The sequence below is a fragment of the Brachyhypopomus gauderio genome, chromosome 9 (genome assembly GCF_052324685.1).
Source record: "Brachyhypopomus gauderio isolate BG-103 chromosome 9, BGAUD_0.2, whole genome shotgun sequence".
Classification (NCBI taxonomy): domain Eukaryota; kingdom Metazoa; phylum Chordata; class Actinopteri; order Gymnotiformes; family Hypopomidae; genus Brachyhypopomus; species Brachyhypopomus gauderio.
Window position 1 is genome coordinate 12,121,253 of NC_135219.1, and position 17,058 is coordinate 12,138,310.

Consider the following 17,058-nt stretch of genomic DNA (forward strand, 5'->3'; position numbering starts at 1 on the left):
AAGCTGGAGTCTTTGTGTGTGTGGGGGACACTGATCTTTCTGTCACAGTGATCTGTAGAGCTCACAGGCTTTGAAGTGTATGATGGTCTCTGACCTGTATTTTCCTGTGTGGCAGGGCCAGAGGGCTTTGTGTATGTGTGTGTGTGTGTGTGTGTGTGTGTGTGTGTGTGTGTGTGTGTGTGTGTGTGTGTGTGTGTGTGTGTGTGTGCATACCAGAGCATACACTGTGGTTTGTTTAGAAATTAGCAATAACAACGATATAGAATAAGTACAGTCACTAAGCTGAACTGGTGCATGTAAACCTTTCATGACCAGTCAGATCAGTAGTGTGGGCAGTTTCATTAAAGTGGGACTGGCACAATCCATATCAAGACCTTATGATCAATCAAAGAAACACACACATCCTCTTACAAACACGCACATGCACACACATCAGACAATAATATACATAGTTTAAAAGTATTATAGTTTAAGTGTAAATTTAAATTATTTCTGCCTCTGTTATCTTTTTTGTGGCTGGTTCTTTTTTGTTGTTTTATTTTTACATGGACTTTCTCATGTACATGCACACCTGTAGTTCATGAAATGTGTCACTCTCAAAGTTCTACGGGTCCTCCACAGAGGGGCGTGGTGGTGGGCAAAAGAAGAATCTAACCAGTTGAATTAAAGATACATTGCTCTGTTCTTTCTCCTACCCCTTCCCACAATTCCCTCCTCCTGCCCAGACGAGGGTCAGACGGTGTGTCACAGCCCAGACGAGATGCAGGGGCGGCGTCTAGCCGAGCTGGGCAAGCAGCTTCGCGCTGACTGCCACCAGGGGCTGGACTACTGGGACTACCTGTTCTTCACCGTGGTGGGCTTCGTCATCTTCTCGGCCGGCACCATCGCCGCGTGGGTGATGGGTGTGTTCATGGTGCTCTGTGAGCACTACAAAAAGAGCACCGAGGAGGACAACTGAGACGCCCTGCTGCCGTCCTGGGCGGAGGGAGTAACCATGGCAACGGGGACCCAAGTCTGTCTTGGGGGTGGGGGGGATAGGGACAACTTTGGTGACTGAAACCAATGCACCCTCCCCAGTCCAATGACTCACACTGGGAAGACAAAGGAGGGGTGGGGAGGGGTGCGGTGGTTATAGCGTAGTAACCCATGCACAAAGTATGCTGGGGTTTGGAGTTTTTATGATAAAGTGCACCTTAAAGATGTGTCTGTTCAATGGTTCATGATTCAGAAAGAGTATGAAAGAGAGTACAACAGAGATAGAGTAGAGATAAATATTTTGATGACTGGTCATTCCTTTTCCCAGGGACTGAATTAATTACCAAGTATTATTATGGGGTGTATGGAGCACATAGCTTAGTAACTGTAGGCTACAACCCAGGCAGGGTGTCAAGGGTGAACAAGGGCAAGAGACAGACAGACACATGGAAAGACAGACAGGTAAAGAGAGACAGATAATTACAAAGACAGAATTACAGACAGAGAGGTCTCCACCCTTTCCACATCTCGAAACTGAGTTGAGTCAATCACTAATTAATGATGCTCTCATAAACACACACTCACACAAGCTGTGTCTCTCTCTGTCTCGTGCACGCACACACACACGCACGCACGCACACACGCACGCACGCACGCACACACACACACACACACACACACACACACACACACACACACACACACACACACACACACACACACACACACACACACACACACACGAGAGTGATTTGAAGGGACGTCTCAGGCTGACAGGTCTCTGTGATGGCATATGCCTCTGTCAGGGCTCCAGACAGAGGGAGGGGAAAGAGAATTGCTATGAACAACCTACGCAGGAATCCGGATGAAGGTGGAGAAGGAGGAGTGTACTGAACCATCTGTTGCTGTGGCTTTGCTTTGTGATGGGGTAGGGTGGGGGGTGATTGATTGATTGATTGATTGACTGATTGATCAAGTGGATCAGTCAGGATACACCGGATCTCAGTGAGCCTGTATGCACTGTACCCATAAGCCTTACACACACAACGTAACACGTCCAGCAATATAGCACACCTGCACAGGTGGAACTGAGAGCAATAGTTTATGTGCATCTCTGTGTGTGTGTGTGTGTGTGTGTGTATGTGTGTGTGTGTGTGTGTGTGTGTGTGTGTGTGTGTGTGTGTGTGTGTGTGTGTGTGTGTGTGTGTGTGTGATGAGGGAAATGTAAGTCTTTTCAACTCATACCCCTCAGTGCGGATAGTCCTTCATTTGTTCTGTCACTGATTCAGTGTTGTCCCTCCATCTCCCCCCTTTTCTCTTTCTCTCTGTCTCTCCCCTTTTCTCTCCTTCTCTTCACCTCCCTCCTCTATCACTCACTGGGGAGGTTTCATGTTTCAGGTGACCCAGGGGTGTCGTCATGTCAACAGTGTTGGGGTTTGGAGCACGCTTAGCAGTGTTAACCCCTGCTAGGACAGACGCTGCATTAGTGTTAAAGGGGGAAAAAGATCACAGCTGTTTCACGGGTGTGTGCTCACGATGATGGCCTGTGTGTATGTGCATGCTATGGTTTAGTGAACAGAGGATTCACATGTTCTTAAACAATGCTAAGAGGTGCATAGCGCACGCACAGCACACGAGGCACCACGTCTAGATGTCAGCCTTGTAGGCATCGTGTGGCAAAATTGTATAGATATGTCCGTGTGTGTGTAACGGTATGTTTCCCTATGTGAATGTGCATGCGTGTGTGTGTGTCTGTGTGTGTGTGTGTGAGAGAGAGAGAGACGTCACTGTCTACTATGACCTTTAAAAGCAAGCATCCATGTCAGTGTCATTGCCCTTTGGAGAGCAGACAGTGGGAGGGGTTAGGACAGTTAGTGTTCTACTCCTCTATAAATATTAATGTGCAATTGTCCGGCAGATAGAGGAGAGGACATCTTGTGTCATCTGCTAGCCCGGTGCAGTTAAATAACACTACAGTAGTTCACTGTGGTCTACACATCTTCCAGAACAATTAACTTCTATACATTAGCCAAAGGCTTTATACCTATAGCGGAGCGTGTGAGCTTGTGTGTGATGAGCTAAATCACCACAGATAACAATGCAGGAAGGGTGGCCTGTAGCAGAGGAATCTGCCTTTGGAATACAGGTGCTCACACACACACACACACACACACACACACACACACACACACATGCACACATGCACACACACCTGAATATGTGAGATAACTAACGTACAGGCAGTATCGCCACTGTTTGGCTTAAGCTAAAGTGTCTTGTTGTAAACAGAGCACAGAGTAGGGTAGAGGTCAATACATCCAGCTGTATATGTGTTTAAGGGCAGACCAGCAATGCTAAACCTGTGAATACTGAAGAAATAAAGTGAGTTTTACTTCACACCAACTTCTCATGTCAGCTGATAGCTGTAGCCTCCCCTGCACATTGTACCTATCAGGACAAACGTCTGTGTCTCAAACACCTCAGAGCTAAAACTTCTGCTAATCAGCTTTTGGTGAAATTGTATTTCAGTCGGCTGTGGAGGAGTGTGTGGCCCTGTGTCCCAGTAGTGTTTGAGGGATTTTTTGAACTATTGGAGGAGTCCTGGGTGTAATTATACACCCTGTTGGTTCAGCTGTGGGTTGCAGTGCAGTATAGCTGGAGATATGCAGGATCGATTTTTTGTCTGCAGCAACGTGTTCGTCCTGTGCTGTTCTCTTCTCTTCTCTTTTCTTCTCCTCTCTTCTCTTCTCTTCCCTTCTCTTCTCTTCTCTTCTCTTCCCTTCTCTTCTCTTCTCTTCCCTTCTCTTCTCTTCTCTTCTCTTCTCTTTTCTTCTCCTCTCTTCTCTTCTCTTCTCTTTTCTTCTCTTCTCTTCCCTTCTCTTCTCTTCTCTTCCCTTCTCCTCTCTTCTCTTCTCTTCTCTTTTCTTCTCCTCTCTTCTCTTCTCTTCTCTTCTCTTTTCTTCTCCTCTCTTCTCTTCTCTTCTCTTGCATGGCAAAATAATATACTAGGGGCTTCATTAAGATCTACAGTGTTCATTAAAGTCCAGCTGGACACAAATGAGCAGTGTGAGAGTTACTGAAGCCCCGGGAGGTTGAGGTGGGCGTGTCTCTAATGATGCTTCTCATCCTCTCCAGGTCTTTCCCTTACTCTGACTCCGCCCTCGCTTTCGTCTTTCTGCAGTCATGCTGTGTGCAAGGGGAACAACATAACAGCAGCCATAAAAGCATCCCTTTTTCTCTTACTCTTTCTCCCTCAATCTCTCTCTCTCTCTAACTCTTACTCTGCATCGCTCTATAATCTTTTCTCTCTCTCTCTCACACACACACACACACACACACACACACACACACACACACACACACACACACACACACACACACACACATACACACACACACACTCATTTTCAGTGAGGGGGAGAAAACAGAGGGGCTAAATCACAGTGGTTGGCAGTCTTCCTCCTAAGCTGTGGGCTCTGTAGTCAGGGCTCATGTTGCAGAAGACTGTAAGACTAAACGCTCACTGCATGGCCGCTGTGTGGATGTCCATCCGATCCTTCTTGCACATCCTGGGCCCATTGGTGCCTATTTATGTCTCATACTTTTCTGACACATTTTGTGAGAATTGGTTCAAGAGAACCTGTTGTAAAAGGCAGTTCTGCAATGCTGCACTGCACCTAAACCCACAGTTTAGTGACGAAAGCTGATCCGGTGTTATGGCCTTTTACCGCGCAGGAGCTATTAAACGTACCAGAAGTTGTTTGGAGAGCCTAGCACAGTTGCTGCCGATAGAGCCTGCCTGCCCAGACTTTCTCGGTAGTATAGAACAGCAGTTCTGTGCTCATAAATCCAGGGTGTCCTCCAACGCTCGTCCTCGAGTCCTCGTTACATCATGGTTCCAGAACTTTCTTTGGGCCCATGAAAAGAATCTGTTGATTGCTCTGGGGTTCGGGAAACATTATTGTGTTTTGCACCTGGCTAAAGTGGCTGTGAAATGAGGGGGGAGTTAATTTGGTAATAGTTCAGTTCCTCCCATTCAGTGTAGCCGGTCTGCCAGATATATGCCTGAGTAACTAGGTTATTGGATTTTGTGATTTTAGGACAGCTGGCAGTGAGAAACTGAGGTGTCTCTGTAGAGTGATCTAAGCCCTGCTGGACACGGTGCCACAAGGTGCGTGGGGGAACACAAGAATGCTTATGGTAGTTGGATCATCCACTCCTGTGTGAGCACACACACACACACACACACACACACACACACACACACACACACACACACACACACACACACACACACACTTACTCCAGAACTGCTGGCATGGTGCTGATACAGAGGAGGTGGAGTGGCAGTGGAGGAGTGGGGAATGTAGGGAGACAGTAGCTTAAATGCAGGAAGCTGAAGCCCTTAGAGGAAGCTGTTAAATACACACACACACACACACACACACACACACACACACACACACACACACACACACACACACACACACACACACACACACACACACACACACAGCCAGCCACCTAGCTGAAGAACACCACTCCATTCCTTCACTGTTACAAAGGGAAAACTATGACTGATTCCTCTTCCACCCTCTCTTCCTCTGTCTCTCTGTTTCCCTCTCTTTCCCCCCTCTACCCCACCTCTCTCTTCCTCAACCCTCTCCACCCCTCTTATTCTCTCCCACTCTCTCTTTTCCCCTAGTGCTCTCTCTCTCTCTCTCTCTCTCTCTCTCTCTCTGCTTGCATTCAAAATGCAGTAAGAGGGAGTCTGGGACGTCTGAAACGGAGAGACTCTGTCATGCCAAAATCACAAATGCAGAGTGCCCTCTCACCCAGAGCTACATACCTACTCCCACAGCAGCTGGTTCAGACCCAGAGCTGCACACTCACACTAGCATCCAGAGATAAGGGAGAACGTAGTCGTATTGATTAGTAATAGTATTGATCATTGTCCACCCACACAAAGATGTCTGACACCTGGGTCAGTCAGGCCGTAACACTGAGACTGGGTATGCACTACATCAGATATGCACTAGAGCAGGTTCACAAAGATGGAACGTGACATGACTGTGTAGCGCGTCACTCATAATGTGGAACTACAATGTATTGTGCATATGTTTAAAAATGTGTCACTTTAACAGATCATCGTTTTGCAGCATCTTAACTTGTGCGCACACACATACCATCATGTGTAGGAAAATGTGTTCTTGTCTCCCAGTCATTTTTATAATGCCATAACCAATTAGTTCCCATTTTAGTGAGCTAGTGAGTGAAGATTAGTTCTGTTGAGAAGTTCTAGCCTTCTGTATTGTGTGTGTGTGTGTGAGTGTGTGTTTGCATCTATGTGTGTGTGATGCTATATGTCGGCTGCTACATGTTCAGTAGGGATTTTGTGTGCATCTCTGAGACAGCTGTCTGCTCTTTATGTAAGGGGTGACTCACAGAATCACACAGGGGCCCAAGGGGGCCCCTGACCTATTTATAGACCCCATCCTGTAATAGTACACTGGTCATATAGAGTCTTAAAACACACACACACACACACACACACACACACACACACACACACACACACACACACACACACACACACACACACACACACACACACACACACAGAAATATAAATGTCCTTTTATTGATTTTTACTGCTTGGTTTCTGTGTGTAGGTACAATGATATCAGGTGATAACAGTATTTTAGATACTGTGTTCTTTAGCAGGGAGTCTGTCAGAATGCTGGCGACAGTGATGATGTACAGCGCAGGTCAGAAAATGTGTTTTTGGTCATTTGATTCAGACTGTAGGTCAAATGTGTGAGTATATGTGCGCGTTTGTGCTTTTGACACTTCGGACTGGGTTCTCTAAGGCATCGTATGTGTGCAAGCTGGTTTTCATACGTCTATTTCACGCCTAAAGTTCTGTTAGCAGGTTAAGACAATTAACCTCAAATCCATTGTTTCACATGTCATTAAACACAATTAAAATCATAGAGGTTTTAAACACACACAAACACACACACACGTATCTACACATATCTATTCAGATGTATCTCTCAGATGGTAGTGGTTCTCCTGATGGTAGTCAGTCCCCAGGGTGGGGCACATGCTTCATGACTCCCATCACACCTCAAACATTGTGTCACCTTGAATGCATCCCCAGCACCACAAAGGCTGGAGAAAGGGAGGATTCATTCTGAACCAGCACGAACGCTGGCCCACAGGCACTGGGACCAGTTCTGTTACACTGGAAACTCCCCCTCGTCTGAAGGAGTGAACGGGAAGTGGACACCCACGTCACAAATGCCGGCATCCCAGCGAGCACAAGCAAGATTCTCCTCAATGGCTCAATGTCTCGATGTCTCAATGGCTCAATGGCTCAATGGCTCAATGTCTCGATGTCTCAATGTCTCGAGCTTCATTTCTGTATATGAAGCTCTACCTATTTGAAAACACAGTAACTTATATTAAGTACCATATATATTTTACTATGAATCATAATGTTTATGCAATTAGGGTTTGTTTGTTTGTTTGTTTGTTTTCTGTTGTGCTTTTCTTACTCTGATCTGGATGCTCACCTTTGTCATCTTTGAGAGCAGCAGGAACGTTGGCCACTAGGGGGCACTGCACAGAGGGGCTTGGCCGTGAAAGCGAGGGAGTGGTAGAACCAATGAGTGTGTGTGCACGCGAGTGTGTAAACTCAGCAAAACTGAGTGTGTGCGTGCGTGTGTGTATGTGTGCTGCTCACTTGCCCATGCATTCTGCACTGAAGCCTGCCAACTTTATACTTAGTCTCAGCAATAAAGGTTGTCGGAGTGGAAGTGGTGTCCTGTGTTTATATTGCCGTACCATACAATACAGTATACAATACAATACAAGGCATACAATACCAGCATAAAACCAATAACTTCATTCTGTTTTAAGGGTAAAAAAAAAATCTGTTAAAACAAATGTAAAAATAAATGTGTTGGATTGCTGTAATGGCAGCAATTCAGATAATCTAGAAGAAAGAACACTACTTTTGAAAACAGTGTGTCGTGATGGCATAGGTATCAGAACCTGGTGAATGTGACATCACTGAATGGCCCGACTGAGGTTTGTGATGTATGTTTAATCCTAAGTGATGTTTTACGCATTAATGACACGCACACACACACACACACATACCTATGCTAGGTAATGTGTGCATATCATCAGACATTCATCGTAAGTCTGAGAAGAGGATGGTATACTCACACACACACACACACACACACACACACACACACACACACACACACACACATTTTACTTTGCTTATGCGCCCACACAAATATGCTACATACTTGATTTGACTTTCATTCATCCTTATCCATGAACATTCTTACTCTCACTTAACGGAAGGCTGTGGTTTGTGTGTGTGTGTGCGCACAGGGAAATCTTTGACCACATCTGGGTTGTGTGTGTGTGTGTGTGTGTGTGTGTGTGTGTGTGTGTGTGTGTGTGTGTGTGTGTGTGTGTGTGTGTGTGTGTGTGGCTTAAAGTAGCTGAAAGTTATGTGGGAAATTGTAGCCATGGGGCATCAGGAACCTGGCAGGGAGGAGATAAAAACACAAACATCAAACCCACACACTGATGCAAACACACACACACACACACACACACACAAACACACACACACACACAAACAGTGATGTGGTCAATAAAAGATTGAGTTCAGCTGTAAACATTACACAGCAGGCAGCTCCTGTAGCTCAAGGAACTCTGGATGAGTCTGGATCGGTCTTGGTTGGTCTGGGTCAGTCTGGCTGTGTTTGGATGAGTCTGGATCAGTCGGGTGGCTCAAAGTGTTATTTTAAATGCCAGTATCACAGGAGAAGCGCCCCAGTGAGAGGGAGGAGCAGGGTGATGGGGGAAAACAATGGGCAACTCCAGAAATGAAATGTGTATATAAGAAAGCAGAAAAGGCAGCAAGACACTCAAACCCAGAGATTCCTGCTTCCAGGTCACCATGACCTTAACGCTGCCATCACTCCACTTTTACCCTGCCTTAACTCCTACCTCCGTCTCATGGGGGCAGGGGGGCGATGCCAGTGATGCAATATCCTCAACCCGCAAGAGAGCACCCAGGATCTGCACTCTGGCCCTCTGGCCCTCTCTCCTCTGAGCCAGGTTCTTTTTAGAGACGCCTGTGTTCATTAATAGGGAAGCAGCTCCCCGGAGAGGACGAGGCTCATTACAGCTCAACTGGGTGCTGCTGACTTCATCTGGGATATTTCCTTCGCAGGTCAGCCTTTGCCGACACCTTTTCCTGATTTGGATGTCTCAGGCAAGAATTCCCTGCCTTAATCTCCTCTATTTCCCAACTTAACCACCCCCAAGGGATGGAGAGGACGGGGGAGAAGGAGAGAGATATGAAGCCAGGAGATATGCATCTCTCTTTTTTGTATGTGCATGGCTGCTCTGTTAATGAAGTGAATGATCTGTTAAACCCACTCTCTCCCTCATTCTCTCTTTTAATAATGGGAATTTTGCTGTGATATCTTTCTCATTCTGTCCAAAAATAAACATTGCTGCCATGTTTATTACCATTGACTAAAATTATGTGCCTAAGTGCATTTGAAAAAGCATTTTCGATAGAGATAATGAAACCTTGACTACAGAGGCAGTTTAATAGAATTTACCAAACCTTTGCTGAAAAGTGGAACTCTGATTTAAGAAATATCTTCTTTGTTGTAAGTCATCAGATATTATCCATCTCCTTGGTTTCTTGGTTGCTGTCCTGGATGAAGTGTGTTTAATTCTTCCAATTATGATCTCATAATGATTGATTATCCTCAAATATTACTTTTAGAATATTGAGGATTCTCTATGTAATTCTCTTTTAAGAAGGGATTTTGTGATCGTGAGATTTGTGGTCATAGGAAATAATGGATGATCAGGACAGGTCATGTTTTTACACCGGGAACCCTGATTCAGTGTTGGAGCTGGGAGCCATGGCCCCAGATAATACACAGCAGGCACTATAATGTTGGCACATGATTATTGTTGGCAGGCTGACATCTTGAACAAACGGAAGGCATTTACCTCTTTGGAGTGCATTTATGTCTGTGCATATCTAGTGGCGTATATACGTGTGTGTGTAGGAGAGAGAGGGAGAGGGAAAGAGAGAGAGAGGGAGGGAGAGAGAAAGAGAATAAAACAGCCCTGGGAGAGTAAGGAGTGAGAATTTGTGTCATTATCATTTAACAATTACATTCTATATATAACTGCATGAACGCACACAGACACACACACACACACACACACACACACACACACACACACACACACACACACACAAAGTACGCAGTGTGTGTAATGCTGTATGCACACTTCAGCATAACCCATATTAGTCAGTGAGTTTTTAGAGGGCATATGGGAGGGGCTTGTAGCTTCAACCACAGATTTGAACTGATGGCCTGAAATTAGAATTTAATGCACAGTCCTCTCGCACGTCACTGTTCCCTGCAGTGAAAAGACAAGCACAAAACTGCAATGCACACATATCCAGTAGATCACTCAGATATCCAACAGATCACTCAGATATCCGACATGTTTCAATGTTTACATTCACTAAGACATGAAGGTAGGCAAACATTCCATAACATACCTATTGGATCTGCCCCATACATGGGATCTGCCCTCTAAAATTTGGTTTTAATTTTAAACCCAACAGATTTAGCTTATTTTCAAAACAGTAACCATAGTATTTGACAAAAAGACTTTGATGTACACTTCAGTGTTAATATACAGACGGCACTGTGGTACATGCTTATGTACTTTCCATGTCGTAAACATGCAACCTGACATGATTCTGGAAGCTAATGGAAGATATTGGTCAGAAATCCATTACATCACACTAACAGTGCCTTTTAATTTAATCATCAAATGTAATAATTATTCATTCCATATTTCATTCATGAATTGCACATTTTAGTTTTTCTCGATTGGTTTGGCTAATTTCTTGAAACCAATATTACATTTTCCAAACTCTAAGATAATTTGGCACAACAAAATAGCTGACTTGCAAAAGCATATATCTGTCCCAAAACTGTTCACTTATGCTTCAATGCTAAATTCCTTTCATTTAATTTCATTTAAAGAGTCAGTGCCACAACATTAGTAAAGATTGGCATGCAAATGCTTTGGCCCATTTCTCGAAACAGACTGGACATCCTCACGCATTTGGTGCTTTTATCAAAATAACCTGGATGGTTCAGCACAACACCATGGTTTGCCTTCAGAAGCCCATATCCTTTCCAAAACAGTTCACCCATGTGTCAAAACTCAATTCCCTTCTTGTATGAATAGTCAGTGCTACCAAAATGTATTGTCCGTTTGGCATTGTGTGAGCACTTCAAGTCAAAGTGGTTAGATGTTTTGTCACTATGGCAAAGGACTAACTAACAGAATACAATGGTGTATAAAACTGAAAAATGGATTTTACAAAGGTTAATCACACATGAAACTAATAACAAAGAAGGTGAAACCATTTTTATTCACACAAAAAATTACTTGTTTACAATACTGTAGTGTAAAAATGAAATGTAAACATAATGTCCAATCTGTAATACAATCAAATAAAATAGTCCTGTAAATAAAGTGGGGGTGGGGTTTCACTTCACTAGTCACTGATCTCTAGTCTTGAGCATGATGGTCATACAACTCTCCATCTCCAAGTGGAAAAAACTCTTCAATGGGATTGAGGAAAGGAGAGTAAGGGGGTAGGAATTCCATAAGCATTCTTGGATGGGTAGCAAACCAAGCCCTGATGAGGTGGCTATGGTGGAAATTCACATTGTCCCATACATACATCTCATTTTCAGGGATCAAATAGATGTAAAGGCGATCCAGGAAAAAGAGGAGCTTCTCTGTATTGTATGGGCTAAGATTGGGGATGTGGGTGGCCACACCGTTCTCAGAAATGGCAGCACACATAGTCAGATTGCCCCCTCGCTGGCCTGGGACATCCACTGTGGCCCATTGGCCAATAATGATGGAGGAGACGGTAGATCGAGGCACTTTGGGTTGAACTCGTTGACCTGCCTCTGCCATTGTACCCTCACCACGTACCCTCACTCCACCTCTTCCTCGTCTTCTTCCACCTCTTCCTCGAGCAGGAAGTTGCCTTTTGCTTGTGTTGGGCTAGTTGCCTCCATGTTCAGAAATTGTATTGGTCCTAGTCAAGCTCTCTATGTACAGGCCTACATGACTGATAGCATTCACAAGCATGGACAGCACCTGTCAAGTATCTATCTGATTGGTTATCTGAGATGTGGGAACCTCCTCCTTCTGGGGGGCAGTCATGGCCTGGTAGTAGGGAACTGGGCTTGTGGCCAGAGGGTTGTGGGTTTGATTCCCAGACCTGAGGCCATGACTGAGGTGCCCTTGAGCAAGGCACCTAACCCCAACTACTCCCCGGGCGTTGGGCTAGGGCTGCCCACCGCTCTGGGCATGTGTGCACCACAGCCCCCTAGTAATCACTAGTGTATGTGTGTGTTCTAACTGCACAGATGGGTAAAAAGCAGAGGACAAATTTCAATTGTGGTAAAACAATCACAATTGACAAACTATGGCACATTTACATTAGTAAGGTTCTAGTTTCAGATGTTCAATTATAGTCATGAATTTACCAAATGTTTTAAGAGGTTGGTATGTGGTATTCGGGGTATAATGCTCTTATAAGGCTAGCTGTGCTAACTGTAGGCTACTTGTAGTAAATCATTTGCAAAGATGCACTGGGATATTTGAGACATGTACTAAGATATTTGCAATTTGACTAAACCAATGAGAAATGCAAAACAGTGAAATAAGGGCAACAATTGTGGACCCTGTTTTACATGTAAATCATGGTCTCACAATGGCTGAAGCTGGTCGCTGGGTGCAGTTGAATATTCAAAGAATAACTGTGTCTTCAATCGTTCAAACATTTCATAGAGAAAACATGTATGTAATTCAGAAATTTGCGCTCTGCTGTAATGCTGCACACTGACATTCTGACGTTATTCAATTTTTTGTTTTGCATTTTTGCATTCTTATACCATATAACAGGGGTGCCCACAACTTTTCAGCTTGCGAGCTACTTATAAAATGACCAAGTCAAAATGATCTATCTACTATAATAATGCAAAACAAATGTATGTGTCAAATGTTGCTCCGGGGTGCAGATGAACGATAGCCTGTCATTCATCCACTACTTTTTAATGTCATGCGATCTACCCACACTTCCTTTGCGATCGACCGGTAGATCGCGATCGACATATTGGGCACCCCTGCCATATAGGATATCAAAACTAGCTCATATGGGTGGCAGAGGTTCCATTTTCACACCTCAACAAGAGGAGGCTGTATGTGCTCAGGTTGTTTTGAATGTGTAGAATAAGTTTCTAATTTTGCAGTTTTTCCAGTCAGTTGTCTGTCTTTTCTGAATTTCAATCAAATTTGTTTTTGTCAACAAATTGCAGTGCGAACAATACAGTCAAACAATATTGCTGTACAAATTTGATTCCAGTCCAATTTCTTGCTATCAGTATCCCACATACAGTCATGTGTAAATTTGTGTTACTCTAACTGTGTAACTCTGTAAGTTTGTATGTGTGTAACAGGTATTTGATATACCACAGAATGTGCAGCATTCTTGAAATCAAAAGCCTAGCTAGTTTCCATCAGAATATCCAGTCTGCACTGACTGTGACTTACAGTTGCACTGACAACATGACTAAGTATTTTGACTGCTTTGTTCATAGGCAATGGCACACAGACTAGATATTCCGATGGCACTGACAAATTGATTGACCTAAATATTTGCTTTCGAGGCAAAAACAAAGAATTTTGAGTGAAGTATCTGCTTTTGCAGGTATTTCATTGAGTTTTGCTGTTTGCATTAACTGTTTTGAGAAATGCACTAGTTGTGATGCCAATGTAAACCATGATGTGAGAAATCCAAACAAAATCGACTGAGAAAAACTGTAACATAGTTGTTTCATTTATCATCTGCCGTATCTTGATTTCTTCATTATTACTACAGTCAGTGATTTGAACTAGACTAAAAAGAACTAATATAATAAATCCTCAGACAGTGATATGGGAGAAAAGGGCATAAGGATGGGAACAGATATATTCTGCACTGATGGAGAAGGATTTGATGACTTCCCCTACCGGTCTTTCTGTGGTGTGTGTGTGTGTGTGTGTGTGTGTGTGTGTGTGTGTGTGTGTGTGTGTGTGTGTGTGTGTGTGTGTGTGTGTGTGTTTGTGTATGTGTCTGTGTACCTTTACACCCACTCCCAGGCATTAAAGATGGTGTGATGGTTTAAGAAGTTAAAAACTCTCTCCTTTAACTCATTACCTCTCTCTCCTTCAATCACCCTGAACGCTGATTCAGCAGCTAGAGTAAGAGGAACTGCAGGCAGCATGTGGACCCTTGACCCAAATTCTCTCTCTCTCTCCCCCCCATCTTTTTTGCTCTATCCCCATCTTTTTTTCTCTATCCCCATCTTCCTCTCTCAGTCTCTGTATCTACTCCTCTGTATCCTCTCTCTGCCCTTGTCTGAAGTCGAGGCTACTGGTGTGTGCTTTTTAATATCTTTGTTCAAAGTCTTGGTTTTGCCCTCAGGGCTGAGGGGGAGTAGCAGCAACTCAGGCGTACAAGCTGAAGCTTGCAACATAAATCACCAAGGGAAGATAATTGGTTTAGATATGCATATTGTATTATTTTTTTGCATGTGATTGCTACATACAGCCCTTATCAAAATTCAGTTTAGCTACACACACACACACACACACACACACACACACACACACACACACACACACACACACACACACACACACACACACACACACACACACACACACACACACACACACACACACACACACACATTGGACAGCAACAACTTTTTTTTACTGTGCAGTGGTTGTTCTTTCACACTCCCTTATTCAAATATAGCACACTGCTGGTCTTGAGGAATTTTAAATGCATGGAAGAACTGTACAGTTTTGCATGTGTTCAGATCTACATCTAGAGAGTCTATTTGGATGAGGGGAGGGAGACTGAGGGAGGAGGAAGGAGACTGAGAACTGGAGGGAGAGAGAGAGAGAGAGAGAGAGAGAGAGAGAGAGAGAGAGAGAGAGAGAGAGAGAGGTTAAGAACATTGTCTTATGCTGTAGGCATGTGCTAAAAAAAAGTGTCGGTTTGCCAATCAATAACAGAGAAGCTAAGATACAAGTACACAGGGAAGCTGACTGAGATCAAAGATATCAGTGCAAGTTCTGCCCCACTCCTCACCTGCCCCCGTGACATGAAGGTATTGATTCAGAAACAATGTACATGTGTGTTTGAGAGAGAGAAGATCTCAGATTTCAGACGTGACATTTTGGAATTTGACTTTACTGTCTTTACTGTGTTCTGGGTATCAGGAGGCGTAAGGACAAACATTATCCAGTCCTGCCCTTCCTCACATCTCTACATCTCACGTGTGTCCTTCTTCAGAAGAACACACACCAAGCAGCTGACATGCACAGCTCAAAAATATGATGAATACACAATATTCCACTATCAGCAGGTGAAAACATGGCAAAACTTTGAATTCTCACCCCATAGACACATTACAAGAATTACAGTGCATGAAAATATATGCACACTCATATGCACACTTTTCAATTATGCACAGTTCAAAGCATAGGGCTTTTCACTGGAAGTGCAAATATGTCTCATTTCTTTTCACTATTTTTGCCATTCAGTCTTGTCTCTGTGCAGCATGAGTGTCAGTTCTTAACCCACAGCCAGGCGTGATGGCTGAACAGCCATGCTCAGAAATAAACGCCCCCCCCCCTGATGCCCAGTGGGATGGGAAATTTGCCACTTACAAGACTGACCTAAATTGGTCATATCCCATTATAAATTAGCCTGCGGTGATGCTCTTTGTTTGACTGCAGGAAGTGTTACGGACCACAATAAACTCTACGAGCGCTATGGAAATCTTGTGTTTTGTAATTGAACATGGTTCATTGCACTGTGACCATTATACCACAGTCCTGGTTCAGTGCTGGTTCCACCTTAATATCCGATTGCCATCAGTAAACTATTTAACAGATTGTAGCGTGAGCAGAGAAGAAGAGTCACAAAACACCACGTGTGTTTTTAAAGTAAACTTTTAATTTGAAAAGCTTTTAGTCAAAAGCTCAACTGTCTTAGGATATCAGGACAAAATTCTTCCCTTTTCTCTCTGATCCAGTGGGCAATGCCACACAGCCCCTCCCCCAAGAATCATTCCACCCCCACCATCCCACACAGGCTGGGGGGAAATAACATAGCATGCTTAGTCTTCTCTTTGGAATCTGCCACTTGCCAATACCCCCTGCCCTGCAGATCCAGCAAGCTGATTTAAGGTGTAGTCAATATGTGGGAGCGGTGATGAGTCGGCCGTAATACCAGGCACTGAGCTGCCGATAGTCCAACAGAAATGACAGCTACTGTCCTTTTTCTTCACTAGGACAACTGACATTGCCCAGGGGCTGTTAGACAGCTGGGTGAGTCCCACAGTTGCCATCTCTTTAACTCTCTGTTTCGTGACTTCCTTTTTAGGCCGTGCGGATGCAGGAGAATAAGTGCTGTGTCACCAGCATTAGTGCCGTACTGCCGTGCTGTGAATAGGCTTTGTGTGTGGCCATGAAGATGCTGCTATAATGACTCAGGAGTGCCAGCTGTCTCTGCTCTTCTGTTAAGCTTGACCCGCTGCCATAGTTCACGCACAAAGTTCACGTTTCCAGTCTTGCTCAAACCTGTTCTTTATTCACTACGGCTGTCCTCCCCATGCTTTCTGGTTTCGTGGTCATTGATGATGATAAGTATGCTTGTCTGCACTGTTCATGGCCTTCTGGGATCCACCAACTTGCGCTGGTGGCTTCACTTGCAAAAAAAAAAAAAGAACATGGTGCCTTCAAGTCAGAAGCACACCTTGTCCCCAGAGTTGCACCAACCCTCTCTGATGCTCGGGGTTCAGGCCCTCCAGAAGCTGAATCCCCTACGAGAGCCAACAGAATCCCCCAGGAAGCCCTGAC

The 17,058-nt window shown here is 44.3% G+C and overlaps 1 protein-coding gene across 1 annotated transcript in view; it reads left to right on the plus strand.

Annotated features, from left to right (window-relative positions):
- Nucleotides 1–4,357, plus strand: part of lrrc52 (leucine rich repeat containing 52) — a 19,101-nt gene extending 14,744 nt beyond the window's left edge. Inside the window, exon 2 of the mRNA XM_077017195.1 lies at nucleotides 726–4,357. Within this exon, the coding sequence (XP_076873310.1) occupies nucleotides 726–958 (233 nt within the window). The 3' untranslated portion in view covers nucleotides 959–4,357. The remainder of the gene's footprint in view (nucleotides 1–725) is intronic.
- Nucleotides 4,358–17,058: the final 12,701 nt, after the last annotated feature.